This window comes from Eumetopias jubatus, unplaced genomic scaffold (genome assembly GCF_037043125.1).
Source record: "Eumetopias jubatus isolate StellerSeaLion01/CBP00866 unplaced genomic scaffold, mEumJub1_p1.0 scaffold_8, whole genome shotgun sequence".
NCBI lineage: Eukaryota > Metazoa > Chordata > Mammalia > Carnivora > Otariidae > Eumetopias > Eumetopias jubatus.
Genome location: NW_028274814.1, coordinates 125,215,368 through 125,242,586, shown reverse-complemented (window position 1 = coordinate 125,242,586; position 27,219 = coordinate 125,215,368). Strand labels below are relative to the sequence as shown.

Sequence of the window (27,219 nt, the reverse complement as noted above, 5' to 3'; positions counted from 1 at the left end):
CCAGTAATTCCTAGGTAAATTTATACTGATCATTAGAATATTATTGAAAACTGATGTCTGCCAAACCCTGAGATCCTATTATGTTTTATGAAGATAGTATCATTGCAATGCTGAAAATATTCCTTTGAAATAGAGGATAGTATAGCTCTCAAATATTCCTTTGTTTATTACTATACTGCTGTGTGTGTTTTGGAATTCAGATGGAATGATGCAATACCTAAGCCGTATTTCTAACCATGGAACTCTGAGTTAGGGCTATTTTTCTGATATGGAAAGTAGAGCGGTCAGAGAGAAAACGGATACTTTGTTGAAGTTTTGTGGACATGATGCCAGTGTTTTAAAAGTGCAAAGAGAAGGGAAGAGGGCAGTATCAATGTTAGACAAATTTTTGTCATCAGTTTCTCAATTCACAAAATTAAGAAGGCACCGGCATGTTTGTCTCTCCTTATAAAGCATAGCTATCATTTTAGAGTTTGTATTAAAGAGAAAATATCTCTTTTAACATAGCTGTGATCTCAGGAAGGCACTGGCATTCCCTCTTACGTGATGGATCTGGATTTTATTTAAAAAATAATACACGGACTTTGACCTCTGGGAAGCTGTAGTAAATGTACGTTTACCTATCCTGCCCATTAAGTACAACAACAGAACAAAACAAAACCCTGGAAACTTTATATAAAGCAAACATACGAAGGCTCTGTGAAAGGTGGGAAGAAGATAGTCTGGTTAAGCCCTTTTTGCTTCATATATCCCAGATTTGGAGTTAAAGAAGCCAGCAACCTGGGAATACCAACAGATGCAAACAACAACAACAAAAAACCTGCTCTCTCTAGCTAAAGGACTAGGAAAGGGGCAGTCTAGTGAGACAGAAGCCTTGTAGACAAGAATTGTTCTACCCTAGCCAACCATGACAGAAAAGACTGTGGTCTCATCCACACACCCAGAGCCGCAAAGGCTCAGTTTGGGGCTGTAATGAACAACGTGGATATATGTGGAGGGCATTATGCTAAGTAAAATATGCCAGATGGAGAAAGACAGCTACTGCATGGTATCACTTATATGTGGAATCTTAAAAAAAATGTTTAACTCAAAGAAGCAGAGTAAAATGGTACTCGATAGGAGGATGGGGGAAATGGGGAGAGGTTGGTTAAAAGGTACAAACTTTGTTACAAGATGAATAAATTCTGAGGATTTAGTGTATAGCATGGGGACTATATTTGATAATACTGAACTGTATAATTGTTACTTGCTAAATAAGGTAGTAGGTCTTAAGCATTTTCACCAAAGAAAAAGGTAACAATGTGAGTTAATGGATATGTGAATTAACTCAATGGTGGGACTCCTTTCACAATGTGTGTGTATATCAAATCATCATGTTATACACTTTACATATATTACACTTTTTTCGGTTATACCTCAATAAATCTGGGGAGGAAGAGGCTGTAGTGAGGTACCCTAATACTTCAGGGTGATATCAGAGAAGGGCATGTAGGGTGCTAGGATTTTCACTTTTGTTGGCTAATAATGAGAGCCCCCAATAGAACTGAAAGGAGAAATAGAAAAATCCACAATTATAGAGTCTTCAACACCCTTCTCTCAACAATTGATAGAACAAATAGAAAATCAGCAAGGATATGGAACAACTCAACACCACCACCAGCCAAACAAGATCTAATTGACGTTTACAGAACAGCCCTCCCCCCCTCAAACAGCAGCGTACACATGCTGTTCAAACTGTCATAGATCATACACCAAGGTAGACCATATCCTGGGCCATAAACCAAACCTCAAGTTTAAAATATTGAAATCATTCAGAGTATGTTCTCCAATTACAATGTAATTAAACTGGAAGTCAGTAACAGAAAGAAAACAGAAAAATTTCCAAATACCTGGAAACAAAACAACATACCTTTGGATAATCCATGTTCAAAGGGGAAGTCTCAAAAAAGTAAAAAACAAAACATTGAACTGAATGAAAATGAAAATGTAACATCAAAATTTGTGAGTCACAGGTAAAGCAATACATAGATGGACATTTATAGAATTAAATGCATACATTAGAATGAGGAAAAAAAATCTTGGGATGCCTGGGTGGCTCAGTCATTAAGCGTCTGCCTTCGGCTCAGGTCATGATCCCAGAATCCTGGGATTGGGCCCCGCATCGGGCACCCTGCTCAGCTGGAAGCCTGTTCTCCCTCTCCCATTCCCCCTGCTTGTATTCCCTCTCTCGCTCTCTCTCTCTGTCAAATAAATAACTAAAATCTTAAAAAAAAAAAATCTTAAATCAACAATCGAAGCTCTCATCTGAAACTCAGAAAAAGATGAACAAAATAAACGCAAAGCAAGCAGAATTAAAGCAGAAATTTCAATGAAATTGAAAGCAAGACAACAATAGAGAAAACTGATGAAACATACAGTTGGTTCTTTGAAAAGATCAGTAAAACTGACAATCTGGAGCAATACTGCCTCCCCCAAAAAAAGACCTAAATTACCATATCAGGATGAAATGGGGGATATCACTATAGATCCTGTACACATCAAAAGAATAATAAGGGAATACTATAGACAACTCTTTACAACTTACCACAAAGTTGGACTGCTTTCTTGAAGAACATAACTACCACAAGGAACCCAACATGAACTAGATCATTTGAATAGCTCTGTACCCACTAAGGATATTGAATGTGTAATTTAAAAAAACTCCTAAAAAAGAAACCTTCAGACCCAGGTAGTTTCACCTGAAAATTCTATCAAATGTTTTAAGCAGAATTAACACTAATTCTGTATAAGCTCATTTGGAAAATTGAAGAGGAGGAAACAATTTTCAATTCACTTTAAGAAGCTAGTATTACCCAGATACCAAAACCAGAGACGATGCAATTTTCTTAAAGCTACAGATTAATCTCCTGTATATAAACAAACAAAAATCCTTAACAAAACACTGGCTAATAGAGTTCAGCAATATAAAAAATGAATTATACGCCATGAACAAGTGAGGGAAGCAAGTCTGGCTCAACATTTGAAAATTAATGTAATTTACCATATTAACAGGCTACAGAAGAAAATCACATGGTAATACAACTGATGCAGAAAAAGCATTTGATAAAATTCACTCATTCATTATAAAAACTCAGGTAATTAGGAATAGAGTGGAATTTCCTCAGCATTATACTTAATTGTGAAATATGAATGTCTTTTCCCTAAGACCAGATACAAGGCAAGGCTGTCTGCACTCATTACCTTTATTGAACACGGTGCAGTAAGGCAAGGGGAAAAAAAAGGCATGCAGATTTGTAAGGAAAACTAAAACTTGATATTTGCAGATGATGTGATTGCCCACTTTGAAAATCCCAAGAAATCTACAAAGAAAGCTCCTAGAACTGACACGAGTTCAGCAAAGTCACAGGATACACAATACATACAAAAAATAAATTCTATTTCTATGCACTACAATGAAAAAGTGGACATTGACATTAAAGGTACAATAACATTTTTCAAAGAATAAATACCTACATATAAATCTAACAAAATATGTACAGGGCTTGTATGCCAAAAGCTATAAAACCCTTATGAAAGTAACCAAAGATGATCTAACTAAATGGAGAGTTGTGCCATATTCATGGCTTGGAAGACTCAACATAATAAAGATGTCAGTTTTCCCCAAATTGATATATGGGTTTAACAGAACCTTTTAAACTCCAGATTTTTTGTAGATAATATTCTAAAATTTATATGCAAAGGAAAAGAAAATAGAATAGCTTTAACCGGTTTGAAAAATAAAAATAAAGGGGGAAGGATGAATTTACCTGATGTCAAGCTGATTAACATGGCTACAGTAGTCAAGACTGTGGTATTGGTGGAGGGACAGATATGTAGATCAGTGCAACTGAATAGACAGCCCAGAGATGGACCCACACAAATATGTTCGGCTAATTTTTGAGACAGGTTTAATGGAGAAAAAAAATAGCCCTTTTAGCAAATGGTGCTAAAGCAATTAGACATCCATAGGGAAAGAAAGAAACCTCAACCGAAGTCTTTATTGAAAAATAAACTAAAAAAAAAAACTCAACATGGATCACACATTTAAATATGAAATGTAAAACTAGAAAACTTTTAGAAAAATATAGTAGAAAATTCTCAGTATCTAGGGCTCGGCAAAGATTTCTTAGACTTGACACCAAAAGCAGGATCCATAAAAGGAAAAATGGATAAATTGGACTTCATCAAATAAAATTTTGTTCTGTGAATGACCTTATTAAAAGGATAAAAAGCCAAGCTGCCGAGTGGAAGAAAATATTTGCAAAGCACATACCTGACAAAAGACTAGAATATATAAAGGACTCTCAAAACTCTACAGTTAAAAAAATGAGAAAATTGGCAAAAAGACATAGAGACATTTCACCAAAGAATGTGTACAGATGGCAAATAAACATGAGATGTTCAATATCTTTAGCCATTAGAGAAATGCAAATGAAAATCACTGAGATTATCACTACACACCTATCAGAATAGCTATGATAAAAATAGTAAAACTTTGAAATGCTGTTAAGCAGATAGAGAAATGGTATCACTCATACATTGCTGATGGGAATTTAAAACAGAACAGCTACTCTGGAAAACACCTTGTCACTTTACTTTTTTTTTTTAAGATTTTTAAAAATTATTATTTTAGAAAGTGCACACACATGCATGCATGAGTTGGAGGAGCAGAGGGGGAGGGACAGGCAGACTCCATGTGGAGTGCGGAGCCTTGGGGGGCGGGGGGAGTCCATCTCACGACCCTGGGATCATATGACCTGAGCTGAAACCAAGAGTCTGATGCGCTTAACCAACTGAGCCACCCAGGCACCCCTTGACAGTTTTTTAAAAACAAACACACAAACAAAAACTAAAACTAGATACTATCATGTAACCTAGCAATTGCATTCCTGGGCATTTATGCCAGAGAATGAAGATTTATGTTCACACAAATCCTGTACATGTTTATAGCTACTTTATTCATAATAGCCAAGAACTGGATACAACCCAGGTAACCTTCAACAGTTGAATGGTTAAATAAACTTTAGTGAATCACACAAGTCACACAGTAAAAGTAGTAAGAGTCAGAATTCCAACCTAGATAATCTGACTCTGAAGCCCTTCTCTTTGAGTTAAGTACTGTATTGCTTCTCACTACTTTCAAATATCCCAAATGCTGTCTCTGGACACTCCAGGATTGCTGCGGGATTTTTAAACAATTTTGAAGGAAGCACAATGATATTTCTTGGACACTCTACAAACTCAAGGTGGTTCAACACTTCCACATTGCATCACACATTTCTCTTGATGACTAGATTTTCAGTGGTGCTGTGAAAAAAAAGCAAGTGTCACACAAAAACCAATATAGAACAAGAAATGAAGGTGGCAGTGTCCAGTTCCAAGGCTTGAGAAGTTGTGCAGTGACCAACAGGTACACACATCCCGTTAATAAGTAATTATGGTGATAGGACATAAAATATTGTTTTCAGTGTATTTGTGTTATTTCTACAAATGGCTACTAAATTGTTAGGAAATAAATAACTTGTTAGTTGTTTGGACCAACTCCTTAATAAATAGGACCTTTAGGTGTTTCTTTTAGCCTACGGGTTTCATGAAAACTGAGAAAGTTTGGGAACTTCTAGAAGCACACCTCTGCAGGTATAGGGAAAAGAATATAGAATTTATTTGGTATGAGATAGGAAATCAGTAATGGAGAATTCTTATTATAGGAATGCTAAGGTAATAGTGACTTCACAGTAATTCTCATGGGAGTATTTGATTTGAATTGAACTTGGAAAGGATGGGAGTAACCAAAAGGAGTTCATCCAAACAGATCCAAAGTGTGATGACATGTAGGAGCTAGACTAATAGAGATATTTGCATATTATTCTTATGTTTCTAAAATTAAGTCATATAGCTAGGTATCTTAAAATGATGACCTAGGTAAAATGTATTCCTGAATTGTTAAAAATAATACCTATCTCATAGGTTTGTTGTGAAGCTTAAATGAGTAAACCGAAAGAAAACAGTGCCTGGCACATACCAAGCAATCAGTGGATGTTGAATATTGTTAATATTTGTTAGTATTATTATCTTTTTCATCATCATCATCATCATTATTACCACCACCACTCACATCTCTGAAGGAGGCATATCCCACTAGCACAGCAGAATTCTTAACCCATCGTACAACATGGAAAGATTATTTCTTAGTTTTTTAGGAGGTTAAGACATTTGGGATCAACTAGGCCCTCTATGCTTTTTTTAGGCTCATCCTTAATTGGCTTGAACCCTGGAGGGATTCCCTTGCATATCCTTTGAACCAGGATTTTACCACCAAAGACTGATCTGATAAACATTTCCTAACCTCTTTAGGTCCTAGTTCTATATCTATTTGAAACAACCTCTAGGGCAACTTTGGGGACAAATTGAATTTTTCTTTCATTTATCTGATGAATTTAAGTTTTACTTCTCTCACCTGTTTTGGTAGTAATGACAAAGCTGCATTCTTGATATTTTTTGTCATAAATCAATATGTTGGTCCATAAAGTCTCTTACTGGGACATTCACTTCTTAATAGCATTAGTAAAGTAGCAGATTGTGTTATTAAGTGATTTGTGTGTTTTTTTTCACTTTATAAAGTACTATAACATGTTATTTTCATTATCGTGGTAGTTTCCCAAGGGCTAGACAGGGCAGACAGTATCTTCATTTCATGGATGAAGAAATGGAGATCTGAAAGTCACATGACTCATCCAGGATTATGCAGCTAGGTATGACAGATCCGTGCCTAGAATCACAAATTTTCTAATTTCCAATTTACTGCTTTTTTATTGATCCTGTGCACTGCAGCCTCTTGCCTCACACCCTAAAATGGGAACCAGAGCATGGGATGACTCAGAACTCCCAAGGTCCATTCTCGGTCCATCTTCTGGCCTTGGGAAAATCATTTAACTTCTCTGAGTCTTTATTTCTTCATCTGCGAGATTAAATAATAACATTACTATACTTTTCCTGTGGGGTTGTTATAATTAGTGTTGGAACCAAGATTCAAATCCAGATGGTCTTGTTCTTGAGTCTGTGCTCTTAACTACTAGTTATACTGACTCCTGTCCTCATTAAGGGATAAAGTAAAATTTAAGGGTATCAAAGTTGTGGAGCAAGCTAGAGGTGTTTGGGGACGTAGTGACTATATCAGCTATCACTCCCAATTTAACTCAATCTTCTAAAGTAACTCAAGGCTCCAGAACTCTGGAGAATAGAGTTAAGCTAAATGTTCACTGATTAAATGACCTGTATTGTTATTGCAAAATGTAGATGCAACATTGGGAAAAAAGGCTGAGATTTTTAGAAATATCTTTTTTCTAAAGTATTTTTTAAAGAGTATCAGAAAATTCTTTTTTTTTTTTTTCCTTACAGCACTGGGAGGTGTTCAAAAAGGTAACAGAAGTCTTCATTTTAGTTCCTGCACTTCTTGGTCTCAAAGGGAACTTGGAAATGACATTGGCATCCAGATTATCCACTGCAGTAAGTTTTTTCCTACTTCTAAGTATGTATATTACCTTTACTCTTTCTTTCTGGGAAGAAGAACTTGTATCGGTAAAGTTTTTTTCCTCTATCTGACAAATTTCTGGACCTCAGGGATATGCTAAGTAGTAATGCCTGATAACATACCCTGAGAGTTCTCTAGGTTGGCTAATTTGTGAATTATAGGCCCTCCTTTATCCTGAGAAGTAGTATACTTGCCTGTTTTGCTCCAGGGCATTCTGGCAGTTATCAGTGCTTAAGACATGGGCCAAGTTAGATATTGGGAGTCTTTATGGTTCAATGGTTGGTTGATTGGTATTTAAACCTTTAGTGGTTATAAAAGTAATACATCCTTGTTGCAAAAACTGAAGACAAGGGAAAAAATTACAAAGAAGAAAATTTAAAACCACTCCAAATTCTTCACCTAGACATAATCATATATTAATATTTTGGTATAGATTCTTCTATACTTGGATATCTGTCTGTACTTGGATAACTATACTTATATATAGCTAGGCATAATATAGATATATACTGTATATTTTTAGAAAGAACAAGAATCATATATATTCTCTCTTAAAATCTGTGATATCCATTTGAAGATATACCATGATCATCCTTCTATATCAATATAAACCTATGTCATTATTTTTATTGGCTATGTACTTTTCCCTTATATAGCTCTCCTACAATTTAGTCCATCATCTATTGATATATAGGCTCTTTCTAATGTTTTGCTATTATAAACAATGTTATAATGAATACTTTTATACATACAGTTTTGTATTCTTTTATTTCTTTTGGGCATATTCTAGGATTGTAACTAAAACTGTTTAGGAAAAAAATTCATTCTTTTAAGGCTTTAGCTACATATGCTAAATTGTCATCCAGAAAGGCTAAGCATTTTTTTAAAATGTTGCCAGTTACAGAGTTCTGAGTTATTTTTAGAAGCCCAAAGGACATTGTTCTCTCACTGTAACATTTGTTGGAGGTTCACCATTGTGCAACCAAATTATGTTGGTTAAAATCACGTTGCTAGTGGGGTTCACTTCAGTGAACCATCTACCCATTTAATGTTAGTCAAAAATTAAGCTGTCAGAGGTTATTACTAATTGCAGTACCTTTAGTATATGAAATTAGGGGTTTTTTTTTTAAGATTTTTTTTAAGATTTTATTTATTTATTTGACAGAGAGAGAGAGACAGTGAGAGGGGGAACACAAGCAGGTTGAGTGGGAGAGGGAGAGCAGGCCTCCCACTGAGCAGGGCGCCCGATGCGAAGCTTGATCCCAGGACCCTGGGACCATGACCTGAGCCAAAGGCAGACGCTTAACGACTGAGCCACCCAGGTGCCCCCTAGGGGTTTTTTTTTGTTTGCTTAAAGATGCTACAGCGAATAAGCCCATCTATGAACCAGGGGCAAAAAATTTGCATATCTAAGGTAACCAAGAAGCTAAACAATTGTCTTGGTGATAGGATACAGATGGAAATTCATTACTTTTTGGCGTCATGGAAGCCAGTTTCATTGCTCCATTGTTAAACTTTTAGATCCAAGGTTTAAAGACAAAGTTTTCTCAAGGGATCATGTGAAGCCATTAAGTACATGTAAAAATATTAAAAAAAAATATGTTAGGACAGCAATCTTAGACTTATCTGAAAATACTTAGAAAGCATCATCAAGCAATGTACAAAACTTCAGTTTATGGAATTACTTAATGAAATTGCATTGTCACCATCAATCAAATCTTCAAACCTAAGAATTAAAGAGGAAATATCTTTCATCAGTTATTATGAGAGGAAAGAAAGTCCAGTAATTTGGTAACACCATCATTCTTAGAAGTATCTAAATTGGCAAAACTAGCCCAAGCCAATTTTGATTCTTTAATGACTTCGTTTTAAAGTGGGCGTCTATATAGTATTACATATAGGAAGTATAGTGACCATAGGATGGATCTAGTAGCTCTCAGTGCTTAGAAATGATTTCTAAAAAATGTAATAGTAAGATTGTAATATAATTTTTAACAATCTGATTAAATTTCACATTCTAGTATCTCAGAAGTTGATTATATAATGTTGACATTTGGTGTCAACTGAATATTGATTTCACACTTGGTGTTCCTTGGTATGTCCCTTATACCACTAGCTTTTGTCTTTAAAAAACAAAACAAAACCTTTTATGTAGTTTTACCAATGCTTTCAGAGTTAGTGAAATTATATACATGTGTTCCATTTACCATCTTTTTTCCCCAGTGATCTACATTTGCATTATGCTTTAAGAACTGGTGGGGCAGCAAAATAAATAAATAAATAAATAAAAGAACTGGTGGATCAGCAGGGTAAAACTTGATCCAAGAGTTTATGGCCAGGGAGGGGAATAAAGAGGTGTTGAAAAACAAAACTGACAACATTTAAAGGAAAAGGAAGTTATTGGAATGAGAGTTAAAAGGTAGCTTTAGTTTCATTTTGTTGGAAAATGAACTTTGTTCTGATAAATATAGTTAAGCATACAAGCTTTTAAGCAATTTGATAACTGCCCGGAAAACTGAAATTTTGGCCAGCTTATCTCAAAGAAAATATTTCTAAAAGCAACATTCTTGAGCATTTTCCAGTATTTGTTTAGATTCAAGTAAGAGATGAAACATGTCACTCCATTTTGAAATAGGCTCTGCTGTAGGGAAGCTGGTTGAAAAGGGAATATGCTACAAATTAATTTGTTTATGTTACCATTAACACTGAATAAAGGTGAATTTCATCTTAAACTTTTAATTTGAGCTTTCGTTTATTTGTTGTGGCATTTATATTTTATGTTAGATATTTCCATCAAGTGTCTGGTTACTTTTATTTGTTCATGTTTAAGAGAGGGGAACTCCGAAGCTGATTAGAAGCAAAGCTCATGGGAGGAGTTGATCAGCCAATGTCCTTACTGCGAAGTGAGCTTGCTGGGCCTTTCTTTGGGAAGGTAGAGGTGGAGTCATGTCTTCCATAGATCAAGAATTTTGTCACTGATTATAAGATATTTGAGTAATAAACTGAAGAAATTACTTAGTTCTCTAAGCAATGAAGACACCATAAACTAGATGAATATACTATGTTATCATAGCTTCATACCATGAATTACTACTTTTCTGTCTACTAATTTGTTTACTTTTATTGAGACTATTGAAGATAGGCACAGCTTAGTCAATGTCAAAGGCCAGAGGCAGGACTGCCGATGATACGTTAGATCAATGATTCTCAAAGTGTGGTCTCTGATAAGCATGGTTAGCAACTTGTTAGAAATGTAAATTTTCAGCCCGACCCCAAAGCTACTGAGTCAGAAACTCTGGGAGTGTGGCTCAGCAATCTGTATTATAACCACAGCGACTCCGATACATCAAAGCTTGAGAACCACTGTGTTAAATGAACAACCTAGAGCCAATGGGGTTGGGACCAAGTGAGAGAAAGGGAAAATAACAGGGCATGAGATCACCTTGTGGGCCATTTTAAGGACTTTGCCTGTTGTGGGAAATGGAAAGCCATTGAAAGGTTTTGAACAGAGGTGTACTGTGATCTGATAGATACATATAATCTAATAGATAGATTATTTTGACTGTTGTGCTGATACAGAGATAATAGAGGGCCAAAGACTAAAGCAGAGAGACAAGTTAAAAGTCTATTGCAATAATACAGGCTAGAGGTGATGCTGGCTTGAGACAAGGTGGTAGCAGTGGATATAGTGAGGCATAGTTGGAATCCAGAACTAATTTTCAGAGAGAGATGACAAGACTGGCTGATGGATTAGCTGAAATTAAATACTGGGAGTAGTCACTTGAAAAATCTCAGGTTTCGAGAGGGGTAAAAGTAGACAAATCAGTAGATGGAAAAGTAGTAACTCGTGGCACCAAGCTATGATAACATACTATATTCATCTAGTTTATAATATTTTCATTGCTTAGACAACTTGATCTCAAGTTTGCCAGGTTGAGTACTACCATTCTTACAGAGTGCTAAGGAATTGTTGCCAGCTATATTCTAATTCTGATACTCTATCAACTATTAAAGCAACTCTAGGTTAAAGACTTCTCTTTTTTTTTAGAGGAGGGGAGAGAAAGAAAGAGAGGGATGGGGAAGGCCAGAGGGAGAGGGAGAGAGAGAGAATCTCAAGCAGACTCTCCACTGAGTGCAGAGCCCGACTTAGGGCTCGATCCCACAATCCTGAGATCCTAAGATCATGACCTGAGCGGAAATCAAAAAGTCGGATGCTTAACTACCGACTGAGCCACCCAGGCACCCCCTAGGTTAAAGACTTAAAGCAAGATCCCCAGAGCCTCACCTTCGATGGACTCTTCACTGACTGTTCTCTACTTGAAATTTTTTATTACCCTTGACGTTGAGACCCCATGCTAAATTCCTTCCATCTCATTCATGACTTCCTCTTAGTCTACTCTTTTGGTTTCTTTTTCTTTGCTTATCTTGATCTGAGGTTTTCCTGAAGTATTAGTACCTTGTTTTCATGTTCTGTGTCAATAATTTCATGTAGTCCGCTATTGCTTGCACATTGCTAATTGCTAACTCTTGGATCCGTATTTCCAGTCTCCTTCCTGACCTCCAGAGCTGAATTTTCAATTGTCTGTACCACTCAGTACATTCAAAACTAAATTCATTACTTTCTCTTACTCTACCTGTGCTTTCCCTATTTCTTACCACTCATCCCCTCCCTTCTATCCAGTTAATGTCTAGGCTGTCAGTTCAACCTATGAAATCCCTCTCCCCTTCCTCTTATGCCCCACCTGCCACTACCTTAATTTAGTTGTCTATTGTCTTTTATCGGGACTGCTGTGGCAGATTCCTACCTGTACTCCCTGGTTCCAGGGAAAAGGGTCAATGAGTATAATTTTCTTTTAACTTAAAACAAGTACTATTTGAAAGTTAGCCTTTTCATTTATGGTCAAAAAATAATTCTTTTAAAAGTTTTACAACTTTCCTATGTAGTATTTATTTTCACTTGTAAAAGTAGGAGTAAAGGGGCGCCTGGGTGGCTCAGTTGGTTAAGTGACTGCCTTCGGCTCAGGTCATGATCCTGGAGTCCCGGAATCGAGTCCCACATCAGGCTCCCTGCTCGGCGGGGAGTCTGCTTCTCCCTCTGACCCTCTTCCCTCTTGTGCTCTCTATCTCTCATCTCTCTCTATCAAATAAATAAATAAAATCTTTAAAAAAAATAAAAAATAAAATAAAAAAAAATAAAAGTAGGAGTAAAAATTATTATAGCCAAAGAAGACCAGGCTATGATTACTTTAATCTTTTTGCTCCATTAAAGAGTCTTTTCTCATTTGTATGATTGTCTGCAGGAGAATCAGGGTAAATGAGCTTATAGGATTATAAGGAAGGCTTTGGGTAAGTATATAGATAGAGAACTTAAAACATAAGATATCAGATATAGCCTACTCAATCACTGAAGGACAGTTGTCTTTGAAACTTGTTATTCTATAAAGGTAAAGGTTAAATGTTCCAAGATAAAAAGATATTCCAATAAAAAGATTTCCTATTTTAACAAGGAAGATTTAATAATGATGAATTCAAATCAACTTTATCTTGCCCTCTTACTTGAGTCAAAATTTATCTCTAAATTATAATGGTTAACTTGAACATTTTTTTCTGGATTTTAGTCTTTTCAACAGTAGATATATATTATGGTAGATAATTGTTGTGGATATATAACAGTAGTATATAATTAGAAAATAATCCAAGTAGAGTGAGTCTATAAATTGTTGGGTTTAAGTTCTATTATCTGAGGTCTAAAATTTTCTGCTTCGCCTGGGTGGCTCAGATGGTTAAGCGTCTGCCTTCGGCTCAGGTCATGATCCCAGAGTCCTGGGATTGAGTCCCTCATCAGGCTCCCTGCTCTGCGGGGAGCCTGCTTCTCCCTCTCCCACTCCCTCTGCCTCTGCCTCTCTCTCTCTCTCTCTCTCTCTCTCTGACTCTCATGAATAAATAAATAAAACATTTTAAAAAAATTAAAAAAAATTTTCTGCTTCTGGTTGCTAGATATGTCAAAAATGGCATCCACTGTCCTAAAGACAACATATTTTTAAAGCCTATAAATCTATTTTCCAGGAGCAAATTGCCTAGCACAGTTTGATTAGCACTTTTCCACTTAAGGCAGAATTGATTTCTGTTGCCTCAAATGTCTTCTCAGAGAACTCTTGATTCTCTGAAATTATTTTGTAACATTCTACCTTTTTAATTCATTAATTCAAAAAATATTTTCAAACCCTTTACAATACACTAAGTGCTATTGTGTGCTAGGGAATCAGCAATCAATAAAACAGAAAATGTTCCTGCCTTCATTGAGCTTACATTCTAGTAGAGGGATGTGAAAAAGTGGGTAAAACCTTTCCCTGATAATTTTAAGTTAGACTTCCAGTTCAGATTGTAAAACTTCTAAAATAACAAAAAATTAAACCGCAAATAATGATATTAATAACTATGGCATAATTTTGATATAGTTACAATCTCAGTATTGTTTCCTAAATTTGGCATATTCTCAATTTTGCCAGTTCTTGTCTTAAAACCTGATTGTTAAATACAAATGAAACTGCATATTTCTCTTAGTTCATAGAGTATGTTTCTTAAGTTATAAATACCAATCTATAGCCATAGCTTTGGGGGAATGGAACTACTTAGGTTTAATCTAAAACTGTTTCAATCATCTAGATTTTTAACACCCCCCTTTCTTTGAAGCTTTACTGAGGTATAATTGACACAAATCGACTACACAGATTCAAAGTCCACCATTTGATGAGTTTCAGTACATAGTATGTACATGGGAAACCTCTACTGCAATCAAGGTGATGAGCATAGGCATCAGCCCCGCACATTCAGAAAGACATTAGAGCATGTGTATGCATGTATGTATGTGTGTATTTTGCCATATCATGTTTTATAAAAATATTTCAAGCATGTAAAAAATATATAATAAGGTTTCTAATTCCAGTTAATGGCAAAATGAAGTAATGAGTGAACCTTTCCAGAGATTAACAATTAGAGAACCTAGACAAACTGAAGGCAATGAAAAGTGATCAAAAACAGGTAGAAACTGAGTTCACCCTTAAAAGACCATGTCTACAATGGGTAAGAATTTTCATTTGTAGCTTTTTTGCCTGAGGGAGTTTCCCCAGTCCTTGGATCTCATGTGGCAGAAAACCCACAGTCTTGCCAGTTTGAGGTGACAGAGGTCAGGGAGTCTGACAAAAAATAAAGCCAAAACACAAAAAAACAACTAGACAGAAACATGAGAGGGGCCTATACTTGAAAAACAAATACACTGGCTAAGATTTGTGAGTTTTTTGCTCTTTTTTTTTTTTTTTGACCAAATGCCTTTTGTGACTTGTACATAGTTATAGTGGCAGAAAATGGAAGTTTTATTGTCTTAAATTATTAGATAACAGAGCTTGGAGCTGACAGAACAGGTAGAAATTTATGGAGAAATCCCAACAGTAAGAGAACAGTAGAAAGCATGAGCCCCAGAATCTGGGTATAAGTTCTGCTCAGATCTTTGGCTGACCATTAAACTACATAGGTGCAGGAATGATCCCCAAACGGCTAAGCTAAAAAGCAATAGTTGGTAGCTGAAAGAACCAGCTTTGCTAAAAGCAAAGATATGAGCTGCTCTACACTGTGAGAGAGACAAGAGTCTGTAGTTTGAGTCTAGGCAAACTAGACTCAGGGACTAGAAGGGAAATCCAGTAATGCTTAGAAGAACATAACATATCAGAATCATTGTGGGTTTTTTTTTTTTTTTAAGATTTTATTATTTATTTGACAGAGAGAGATGGCAAGAGCAAGAACACAAGCAGGGGGAGTGGGAGAGGGAGAAACAGGCTTCCCACTGAGCAGGGAGCCCAATGTGGGGCTTGATCCCAGGACCCTGGGACTGTGACCTGAGCCAAAGGCAGATGCTTAACAACTGAGCCACCCATGTGTCCCCATTATCGGAATCATTGTAACACATTATTACACTGTCTAGTTTTTTAACCAAAAATTATTAGACGTAGGAAGAAACACAAAAGTGTGACTCATATTTAGGAAAAGTGAGATTCATATTCAGTCAATGGAAATTGACTCAAAGTAGGCCCAGATGTTGGATTTAGCAGAATCTTTCAAAGCGTCTAGTGTAAATATGTTCAAAGAACTAAAGGAAAAAATGTTCAAAGAATTAAACAAATGTATGTATTAAAGAGGGACCAGATAGGGAATCTTAAGAAAGAAATCATAGACAAAAAGCTGAGATTATTTCCTTTCCTAGTAGCCAAACTTTTAAATTTACCAATATGTGTTTTTAAATAAAATTTTTGATTATAGCAGTACATGTTCAGCAATGAAATTTTGAAAAATTCACTAATGAACAAAGAAGAAAATAAAAATTATCCACAAGCCCGTCACTCAGAAATAACAATGGTTAACATTCAGGTTTATTTTTTTATATACCCTTTTTGGGGGAGCACATATTTAATATATATATATCTCTATATATATTTTTTAAGATTTTATTTATTTATTTGACAGAGAGAGAGAGATAGCGAGAGCAGGAACACAAGCAGGGGGAGCGGGAGAGGGAGAAGCAGGCTTCCCGCGGAGCAGGGAGCCCGATGCAGGGCTCAATCCCAGGACCATGGGATCATGACCTGAGCTGAAAGCAGACACTTAACGACTGAGCCACCCAGGTGTCCCTAATATATATACATTTTTAAAGATTTTATTTATTAGAGAGAGAGCACAAGTAGAGGGGAAGGGGCAAGGGGAGAGGGAGAAGCAGACTGCCTGCTGAGCAGGGAGCCCAATGCAGGCCTATCCCAGGACCCTGGGATCATGACCCGATCCAAAGGCAGACGCTTAAGCAACTGAGCCACCCAGGTGCCTATATATATATATGTGTGTGTGTGTATATATATATATATATGTATTTTAAGACTAATACTTAAATGGAGACTTTCAGTAGCCTTGTTTCAACTATTTACATATTAAATGTATTTTTCCAAAATCAGCTATAGTATTTGTAAATCTATAATTTCAAGGTCATTCCAACCCACTTCTATCTTTAGTCCCAATAATCTTAAAGCCTATCCATAACTCATGTACTTCAGGGTCAGATAAGTAACATATACATCTATGAAGAAGAGGGGTGTAGAGATTATAAAAAGTAGAGACTACAGACTCAACCTAAGACATTTAGATTCAAAAAATTAAAACCACTGTGTTGGCCAAAACAACACATCTTCAGGCTCTGACCACCTCAGCTTACTCTTTCCTTTAAAACTAGCTAGTGTCTTTGCAAAAATATTGGTCTATTTTTCTAGTACTTTAAAATAAATTAATTAATCTGGGTTATGTAGAAGTCTTTATCAGATCATATCCCACTATACTTTGTCACCTTCCAAGTTCTTAGTTTTTCCTAGCTGAGTACCATCAGGTCAGTTAATCTAATAAAAGTAGGTTTAGCAAAGGCCTTTAGGCAGAACACTCTTCTTCCTCTCTACTCTGGAAAAATTTAGATGGTTCATATTAATCCTAGGCCACAGGACAATATAGTAGGTCAGCCCGATTTTTGGTTCAGTTTTTACAATATGAAGGCAACAAAGGTTAATTTTCTGTATCCTGCCAAATTCCCACTTCCACCCCCAGTGCATGCCTATACCATAAGTATTTTCCCTAAGTAGTTAAATTTGGATCAACACTTCTCTTTTCTTTTTAAAATCCTTGCTTCTAAAAATCTTTGCTTTATAAAAAAAGTGATTATTATTTGTGAATATACTCCACTTTGTGTTTATTTCGCATAATACATTGTGATTTCACACCATAAATTATATTTCATAAATGTGAAATATGTTTTATTTCACATCATACATTAACTTGCTATTTATTATTCATGCTAGACTAAAAGGACTCTAGATTCAGAGACTTAGAGATCTGGAAGGGACTTAGAAATTGTGATCGTCATCAGTTATTAAACAGATTAATTGAATAGTGTGACATTGTTCTATCAGTATGGGTTTGGTCAGTAGAACTGCCATGGTATATATTGTGGCAATAAGGAATTTAATAGAACAATTTGGGCTTACACAAATGTGGGAGAAGTAACGATCTGTGATGGGAGGGTCAGAGAAATAGCCTGAAGCACTGGAGCAGGGGAAGAAAGCCATGGGTGCATTGCAGTGTAGACTTCTGGATGCCTACTATGTCTGACTACCAAGACCTTACAGAAATAGTGGCCTCTCCTTCGCTTCTGCCTTCCAAATCTTAGGCAAGTTCCTGTCATTGGCAGACTATAACCTGCAGCTCTAAGAAAGAGGATTTTGAGGAAGGTAGTTCCAGGATTTAGAAGGGACTGGTGGCGATGGTACCATGTGAATCTGGCACCATAGCATACCTAACACATAGCATTCATTCATTCTGTGACTCACCTTTCTTGACCTTCTTCTAGACCTTAGTATATGTATGATCCACCTCTACTGATCATCGAGCAATTCTGGAGTCTTGTCATCTTTTACTTTTTCATGGAATCATGTTAGATTGCTTCCTATACCTATAGACCTCTTTCTAAAAGTTATTAAAGATAACACTTAATTCTCTCATGCCTATTTCTTGAACACTAAACCTGAAGTAGATATACTCTTTAAACATTGCTTGTACCTTATTACTCACTGAAGCAAAGACCCAGGTTGTTAGAGCTACAAACACAAATTTCATGAATAATGTAGATTTCCAGGCTTAGGGAAGAAATCTACAAATAAAGCCAGCATGAATAATTATACTGAAAAATTGAGAAATCTTAATATTTGCATTGCTGGGTACTTTGAGACTAGAGCCCAGAGGGAGGTTTGAGAATTCTGTTTTCCAAACTGATAGTAGAAATGTTGACCGAGCACTTAATCTGCTGGCCTGAAGCCAGTGAGCTAAACTCTAGTCCGTCCATGAACTACCCACAAATAACAACCCTTATGTATCTCCCACTTTACCCATTCACCTATCTTCCATGACCAAGCAGATGATGAATAATTGAAACCCAGCTCAGTATGTTTTTTATTAATAAAGATTGTTCACTGCTTTCCAAATGATTGCATTAGAAAAATGACAGATTTGGATATACATGTTTTGAATCCTAAATGGTGGAAAAGTAAGGATTTTGCTTATAGAGCAATTGAATAATAATTTTTCAGAGAGTATTCTTCCATTTAGCAGAAAGATATATAAATTTTAATAGTGCGGTACATGGTCAGACTCTATGTGAACTGAATGAATTTTTTATTGCTAACAGTTTTAGTCTTGACTCAAATATAAATTATGTACATATAAATGATTTGTTTAATCCTGGGTTTTCTGGTCACTAATTCTTCAAATTACATTAGTTTCATAATATGAAATAGAATGCTAGCTGCTCAAAATTATGTAATTATTTATATTGGGCCTCAGTACACAAAATTTGGCATGTTAGGATAACATTTGATGATGTTAATTGTAAACAGTGTACTAATTAGTCCACTAGTTCTTGTGAGCTAGTAATTAAATTAAAAAATATATTTTTCTACATATCTTGGGCAGGATAAATGTGAGATAAAAGACTGAATTTAGAATTATTTTTAAAGTACAATGTGAGTTCATCAGATTTACTGAAGAATTATCTTTGGCTTTAAGACTTCATCTGCTTGTTTAAACAGAGTTAAAGTGTGTAGATTAGTCAGTGATAGATGATGAAAGTATCTATTTTAACAGGTAAATATTGGGAAGATGGATTCACCCATTGAAAAGTGGAACCTCATAATTGGCAACTTGGCTTTAAAGCAGGTGAGTGCCCATGAACAGACACTTCTCAAAAGAAGACACACAAATGGCTAACAGACATATGAAAAAATATTCATCATCATTAGCTATCAGGGAAATTCAAATCAAAAACACACTGAGATACCACCTTACATCAGTTAGAATGGCAAAAATTGACAAGGCAAGAAAGAACAAATGTTGGAGAGGTTGTGGAGAAAGGGGAACCCTCTTACACTGTTGGTGGGGATGCAAGTTGGTACAGCCACTTTGGAAAACAGTGTGGAGGTGCCTCAAAAAATTAAAAACAGAGCTACCCTATGACCCAGCAATTGCACTCCTGGGTATTTACCCCCAAAGACACAGATGTAGTGAAAAGAAGGGCCATATGTACCCCAATGTTCATAGCAGCAATGTCCATAATAGCCAAACTGTGGAAAGAGCCAAGATGCCCTTCAGCAGATGAATGGATAAAGAAGATGTGGTCCATATATACAATGGAATATTACTCAGCCATCAGAAAGGATGAATACCCAACTTTTACATCAACATGGATGGGACTGGAGGAGATGATGCTAAGTGAAATAAGTCAAGCAGAGAAAGTCAATTATCATATGGTTTCACTTATTTGTGGAACATAAGGAACAGCATGGAGGACATTAAGAGAAGGAAGGGAAAAATGAAGGGGGGAAATCGGAGGGAGAGATGAACCATGAGAGACTCTGGACTCTGAGAAACAAATAGGGTTTTAGAGGGGAGGGGCGTAGGGGGATGGGTTAGCCCGGTGATGGGTATTAAGGAGGGCACGTACTGCATGGAGCACTGGGTGTTATACGAAAACAATGAATCATGGATCACTACGTCAAAAACTAATGATGTACTGTATGGTGACTAACATAACATAATAACATAATTTTTTAAAGTAAATCTTTAAACTTTTATGTATTATAGTCATATGTTTATTTAAACTGAGTTTTTCTTAATATGTTAATGTTACTAGTGTTCATATAAATGAGCACATTAGATTGTCAGTTACATATACACTAAATCATGGATTATATATAGATTATCTACAGCTCCTTCTGAGCTCAGGTGAATGTCTCTTCCTCCCTAACTACTTCCTTCTATGCCCAAGACACAGGACTGTAGCCCCCTAGTAACTCTGTAGCAAGTGGGCTTAAGGAACACTCACTAATTTTAATGTTAGCCCAATTAGGACATCATATTGAGAAACATGGATGCAGAAAAGTAATTTCGTGTATTGCATTTCAAAGACATAGAAATAAAAGAATTTTTGGTATATGGGCTTTAAAAAAATATCTGTGCGGGGGCGCCTGGGTGGCTCAGTCGTTAAGCGTCTGCCTTTGGCTCAGGTCATGATCCCAGGGTCCTGGGATCGAGCCCCGCATCGGGCTCCCTGCTCGGCAGGAAGTCTGCTTCTCCATCTCCCATTCCCCCTGCTTGTGTTCCCTCTCTTGCTGTGTCTCTGTCAAATAAATAAATAAAATCTTTAAAAAAAAAATATCTGTGCAGCTGCTTCTAAGATCATGGGGTTAGAAATAAGAAAGTCTGGGATTTTATGTCAGCTCTAACATTAACCAGCTGTATAAACTTTGTTAATTTACTTAACTTTTCTGGGCTTCTTCGCCCCCTTCTTTTAAATCACAGTATTGCATTAGAGATGTCAATGTTCCTTTCCAGCTTGAAATTGTAGGAACCTACTCAGGGGTAAAAAATATTTAACAACAAGTAGGTTACTACAAATTAATATATAAATTAAAATTTGAAAATACATTCCACTTTCTTCTTTAAATATTCTAAACTCTTACCAAGTAATACAAGTGGTAGTGTAAATTATTCATCACATAACTCTAAGACCTTCCATCCCAGCTTTTAATTTTTCCTTCCACTCTTCGTCTGCACCCTTCCCTTGTCATCCTCCCTCCCTGCAGATGTTAGTCAGGATGGGAGCCGGAGATGGCTCTGGATTCTACCACACTCCAGAGAGTCTGTGAGCACCTAGAAATTCTTCTCAAGTCTTGAGTGCATTTGTGTTTTCATAAAGAAAAGAATCTTTACAAATTTTTTGCCAGACTGTCAGAGGAGTCCAGGACACAAGCACAATTAGGAATCTGTGAATTAGATTCCCTTAGGGCTTCTTTAGTTCTCACATTCTACTTAATAGGATTCTAAGAGTTCCCAGTGTTACTTTCTTTAGTTGCTGGGTTGCTTTGTGCCAGCACTGTGGGAAGCTTTTTTATATTTGTGTAGTAACTCATTTAAATCTCAATTTTCAAATTCGATATTACTGTTGTCACTTTACAGATCATGATTGTGGTTATTTGTAAGGTTACCTTTTTTTTTTTTAAAGATTTTATTTGTTTATTTGCTAGAGAGAGAGAGTGACAGTACAAGCAGGGGGAGCGGCAGGCAGAGGGAGAAGCAGGCTCCCCACCGAGCAAGGAGCCTGATGCAGGACTCGATCCCAGGACCCTGGGATCATGACCTGAGCCAAAGGCAGCCACTTAACTGACTGAGCCACCCAGGCGCCCCTACATTCTCAATAAATACTTGTTGAATGAACGAATTTAAATAACTTGCCACAAGATTGGGTGATATAGCCAGGAGGTAAACTCTTTTATCATTAGATCATAAAATCAATCTCTTACCAGCACTGCTTCTGGAGTCAAACTTCAGTTATAAGGGTTGGGTACCTTTCAGTCTTAAGGTTGGTATCTTCTTAGATGATCTGTGGATTACACCGTCAAAGTCATTTGGGGTGCTTGATAAAAACAGATTCCTGGACCCCATTCCATAACCACTGGCACCAGATTATGGCAGTTTGATAACTCACCGCCTTAAGGGAATATTAAAACGAAAATAGAGTGGCTTCTTCAGAAGGTAATGATGTAGCTCAATGACCATATGTAATACTTTCTTCTGACTTTTGATATGCATATTTACATAATCAAGTAAAAACTGTTTTTGAAATAATAATTCAGTTGGATTTTCTGAAACAATTTCTAGGTTCAAGCGACAGTGGTTGGTTTTCTAGCGGCTGTGGCAGCAATTATACTGGGCTGGATTCCAGAGGGGAAATACTATCTTGACCATTCCATACTTTTGTGCTCCAGCAGTGTGGCAACAGCTTTCATTGCATCTCTTCTACAAGGTAAGCAAATCTATAAATGTCTACCCTACAGTCTTTCACTTTCAGATGATTTATTTTCCATGTTGACTCTTTTTATAAAAATGATACTTGTTCATTATAAGATCAACAGGGACAATTTTTAAGTTTTTATTTAAATTCCAGTTAGTTGACATCAGTGTCCTCTTAGTTTCAGGTGTACAATACAGTGACCCAACACGTCCCTATATGACTCAGTGCTCATCAAGATAAGTGTCCTCTTAATCCCTTCACCTGTTTCACCCATTTCCCCCCACGTACCTCCATTCTGGTAACTACGAGTTTGTTCTCTACAATTAAGAGTCTGTTTCTTGGGGCACCTGAGTGGCTCAGTCGTTGAGCATCTGTCTTCGGCTCAGGTCATGATCCCGGGGTCCTGGGATCAAGCCCCGCATCAGGCTCCCTGCTCGGCGGGAAGCCTGCTTCTCCCTCTCCCATTCCCCCTGCTCTTTCGCTGTGTCTCTGTCAAATAAATAAATGAAATCTTAAAAAAAAAAAAAAATCTGTTTCTTGGTTTGCCTCTCTTTCTTTTTTCCCTATGCTCATTTGTTTGTCTCTTAAATTCCCCATATGAGTGAAGTCATATGGTATTTGTCTTTTTCTGACTTAGTTCTCTTAGTATAATACTCTCCATCCACGTCGTTGGAAATGGCAAGATTTCATTCTTTTTATGGCTTAGTAATATTCCATTGTATATATATACCACATCTTCTTTGTTCATCAGTTGATCAACACTTGGGCTATTTCCATAGTTTGGCTATTGTAGATAATGCTGCTATAAACATTGGGGTGCAGGTGCCCCTTCAGATCACTACATTTGTCTTCTTAGGGTAAATAACCTAGTGGTGCAATTGCTGGATTGTAGGGTAGCTCTATTTTTAACTTTTTTGAGGAAACACCATACTGTTTTCCAGAGTGGCCACACACCAGCCTGCATTCCCACCAAGAGTGCAGGAGAAAGAGAAAATTTATTTATACTCTTTTAAGAATGTCTGATTTCAGATACACCTATATGTGTTATATATAAGCCTTAGTATAGAACAGGCTGTCTGAGGTTGTCTTCTGGCCTTAGGGACTCTGGTAGAGTTCCCAGTGAGATCAGGAAAATAATCTAGGTATTCATTAGTTTCTGTAAATTAAATTAATTGAGAAACTCCTTTCTGGAAATCATGCAGAGGATTTACTGGCTTGTCATTTGAGTAACAAGGATTCTAGGAATTCTGAATTTCAAAAGCAATCCCTCTGTTAAAATTTTTTAAAGTTTCAGATTTCAAAAAAATTTCTTCACTATTTCTGTGGCAATACAAATATAACCATATGCTTGACACAGCATATTGCTGGCTATAGACTTTTAAAGAGCCAGGAGATTTTAAAAATTAACTACATTAGAATTTTTCAGTCGGGATATCATTCTTTGTACTTATTTATTAAGAACTTAAACTGGAGAACTAGCTTATTATGAAATCATGATCATAAAGACTTGGTTCTTTTTATTCTATAATTGCCATCTTTTTACCCTTATATCATCAGCCAGGTAAAAAATAGAAAATTCTCATGTCAGGTGATTATACAGGTGTTAAACTAACTTTTTTGGTTAGGTTCTGGGAATTTAGAGAATCTTATTAAAATTAAGACTTAACTTCCAAAATATTTTCAACCATTTTTTATGGTACTTAAATTATATTAGAGGGTAGTTTCTTGTCCATATATAGAATTACCAGAACTCAGCGCTGGCCAAAGCAGGGTGAAGTTAAGCTACTGGAAAGTTAATTTCAGGTAAGAAACAAAAACAAACAAACAAACAAACAAAAAACAACAAAAAAAAACCCCTAAAGCATTAGCTTCTTTTTCTTTTAAGTTCATTTACTTCTGTTTTCTTTCTAATCTTGTTTCATTTAGAAAGAATTGTTTAAAAGTTTTCAGTAAAACCTATTTTATTGCCTAGGTTTTTCAAAATCATAAGAATTCAGACTTTTAAAATACATTTGCTTAAGGTTTCTTACTTTGAAAAATGTGTATTCTAATTTTATGATAGCTTGACCTTTATGTCGAGCAGATACTATTAACCACCTTTTGTAGGTGAGACAACTGACCCAGGTAAGGTGACTTGTCCAATTTCATCAGGTTGTTTGCAGAATTACAGCCTGTTTCCTGACTCCCAGCTCTTTCCACTGGTCCATGCTGGCAAAATATTTGTTTTCAGCTGAAAAGATACAGATGGCATTCTGTCCTAGGAGAACTTTCCATATCAATCTTTAAATGTGCTGACTTTGAAAAAAGAATTTTATATGATTACATCTTGATTATTACATAATGCATTTTTTTTAAAGATTTTATTTATTTGACAGAGACAACAGCGAGAGAGGGAACACAAGCAGGGGGGAGTGGGAGAGGGAAAAGCAGGCTTCCCGCTGAGCAGAGAGCCCGCTGCGGGGCTCGATCCCAGGACCCTGGGATCATGACCTGAGCTGAAGGCAGACGCTTAACCGACTGAGCCACCCAGGTGCCCCTACATAATGCATTTTAAAAACTTTTCTGCTATTGCTTTTTTTTATTTTTTACAACAATATTATGGGAAAGGTGAGTCCATAGATTGAAAATGTCTCCAGAATATAAGAAGTGAGACATTATTCAAAGCAAGACAAAAATTCTACTTTTAATAATTTTGGCTTTATGGGGTGGTAGAAAACACTGGACTAGAGTTACAAGTTCTGTGACCTTAAGCAGGAACTTAAAACCTAGTCCCAGGACCTCAGTTTTATTATCTATTAAATGAGTATGCTAGAATAAAATCATTTTGAGTCATTGTCAGTCTAAAAATGCAGTAAGATTCTGTTGATTTTTTTCCGATAGCCACATTTAGGCTTCCATACTGGTTTATGGTTAGCACATAAGTGCACTAATCTTAAATATTCTCTGCACTGCATCCTCTAAATTTTGGCATGAGAAAATGTGTACCACTGGGTATGGATATAAATGTTATCATCCTCCCTCACCATTTCTATGATTCAAGAAAATAAATATTTAGGAGTACAAGTACACAGTCATATTTTCGTCTTTTATTCTCTAGTTGGAAGTTCGTAGATAGAAACTTTGACTTTAAAGAATATCCTTAGGGATACCTTGGTGACGCAGTTGGTTAAGTGTCCAACTCTGGGTTTCGGCTCAGGTCGTGATCTCGGGGTTGTAAGATTGAGCCCCGCGGGAAGTCTACTTGAGATTCTCTCTCCTTTCTCCCTCTGCCCCTCCCACCTGTGCTCTCTCTCTCTCAAAATAAATAAATAAATCTTTAAAAAAAAAAGATACCCTTAAGAGACTGCTTTTTGTGTTTTGACCTTCAGTGTTCAAATTTTAATTATTTCCCTCCTCTAAACGCTTCATCACTTTTAAATAAAATGAAGCAAGCATTCTGGCTACCACCATGTAGACAAATCTGTTTTTTTGGTCTTCTTCCCAATTGCTGTGCATATAAATATGACTCACCTTTCTTTGACATTTTCATACTTTGAAAGTTAAAGTAAAATATTCAGGTTTGATACACACAAATATATTACATCTGAGATGCACGTTATTAAATTTGAAACTTTAGCTTTAATTTTATCTTACAGTAGCTTTTCGGGTCTCTAAATGCAACACTGAACTTCTCAAATCTTCTATGATCCCTATTTGGAATTTGTTGAGAGGCATTTTGCCAAAGCATTAGAGTAAAATGTTTTGTTTGCTTTAGTCAGCTTATCTGAGCAGTCTAACTGGAACTGACGTGCTGTTTGTCTAGCCTTTATATTTGAGTATTTAGGGGATTGATTTTCTCTAAATCATAGCATAAAAAGTAATGAGTTTTCTTTCTTCCAGGAATAATAATGGTTGGGGTTATTGTTGGTTCAAAGAAGACTGGCATAAATCCTGATAACGTTGCTACCCCCATTGCCGCTAGTTTTGGCGACCTCATAACTCTTGCCATATTAGCCTGGATAAGTCAGGGTTTGTACTCCTGTCTTGGTAAGTTAACTTGAAATGAAATATAATGTGCTATTCAGAGTCTCTTTAAATGAATATTGTTGCAACAATGCCATGAATTCCTGGTGGCCTTCATCTATAGTACAACTGTGGTTGAGACTGATTAGAACAGTAACTGCCATTTGTTGTATACCTACTATATGTTGTGGTTCTCCTATATTTTTTTCTCACTTTTTTTTTTCTTCTTATGGAGTTTAAAACTATATAAGATAAGGATTATTGGCTCTAATTTCAGATGAGAAAACTGAGGCTCATAGAGGTTATGTATGTTGCCCACTACTGCTGGGAAGGTTGAACACAGGCCTAATATTCTATGAATTCTGCCCTTTTGCTAAGTGTGTAGGCAGTGAGGAGTCAACCCACAGTGTTCTGATAGATGCATTGTACTACTGTCCCAGAACATAAGGTTATAGCAGTGCTTGAAATTTAGTGATTGTCCCCCATCAGAAACCAACATGGCAATTAACAGCAACAAAAAAGTTACCATGAAAATTAGCCTGAATGTTGTGTAAAGTTTGGAGGCATCATATACTCATGTATACATACATATGTTATATATATAATTATAATATACATTAATTATATAATTCCTGATAATAGTGACAGATTGTATTGATAATGCTATATAATATATAATAATTATGTAGATATAATTCCTGATAATTGTGATAGATTATAT

General features: G+C 36.2%; 1 protein-coding gene across 3 annotated transcripts in view; it reads left to right on the top strand.

The window, feature by feature from the left end:
* Nucleotides 1-27,219, top strand: part of SLC41A2 (solute carrier family 41 member 2) — a 112,272-nt gene that overhangs the window by 38,635 nt on the left and 46,418 nt on the right. For 2 of the 3 annotated variants that reach the window (XM_028121688.2, XM_028121689.2), the window contains exons 3-6: nt 7,438-7,545; nt 19,292-19,363; nt 22,364-22,508; nt 26,376-26,522. In XM_028121688.2, the coding sequence (XP_027977489.1) occupies nt 7,438-7,545; nt 19,292-19,363; nt 22,364-22,508; nt 26,376-26,522 (472 nt within the window). The remainder of the gene's footprint in view (nt 1-7,437; nt 7,546-19,291; nt 19,364-22,363; nt 22,509-26,375; nt 26,523-27,219) is intronic. The other variant, XM_088025310.1, reaches the window with a different exon arrangement.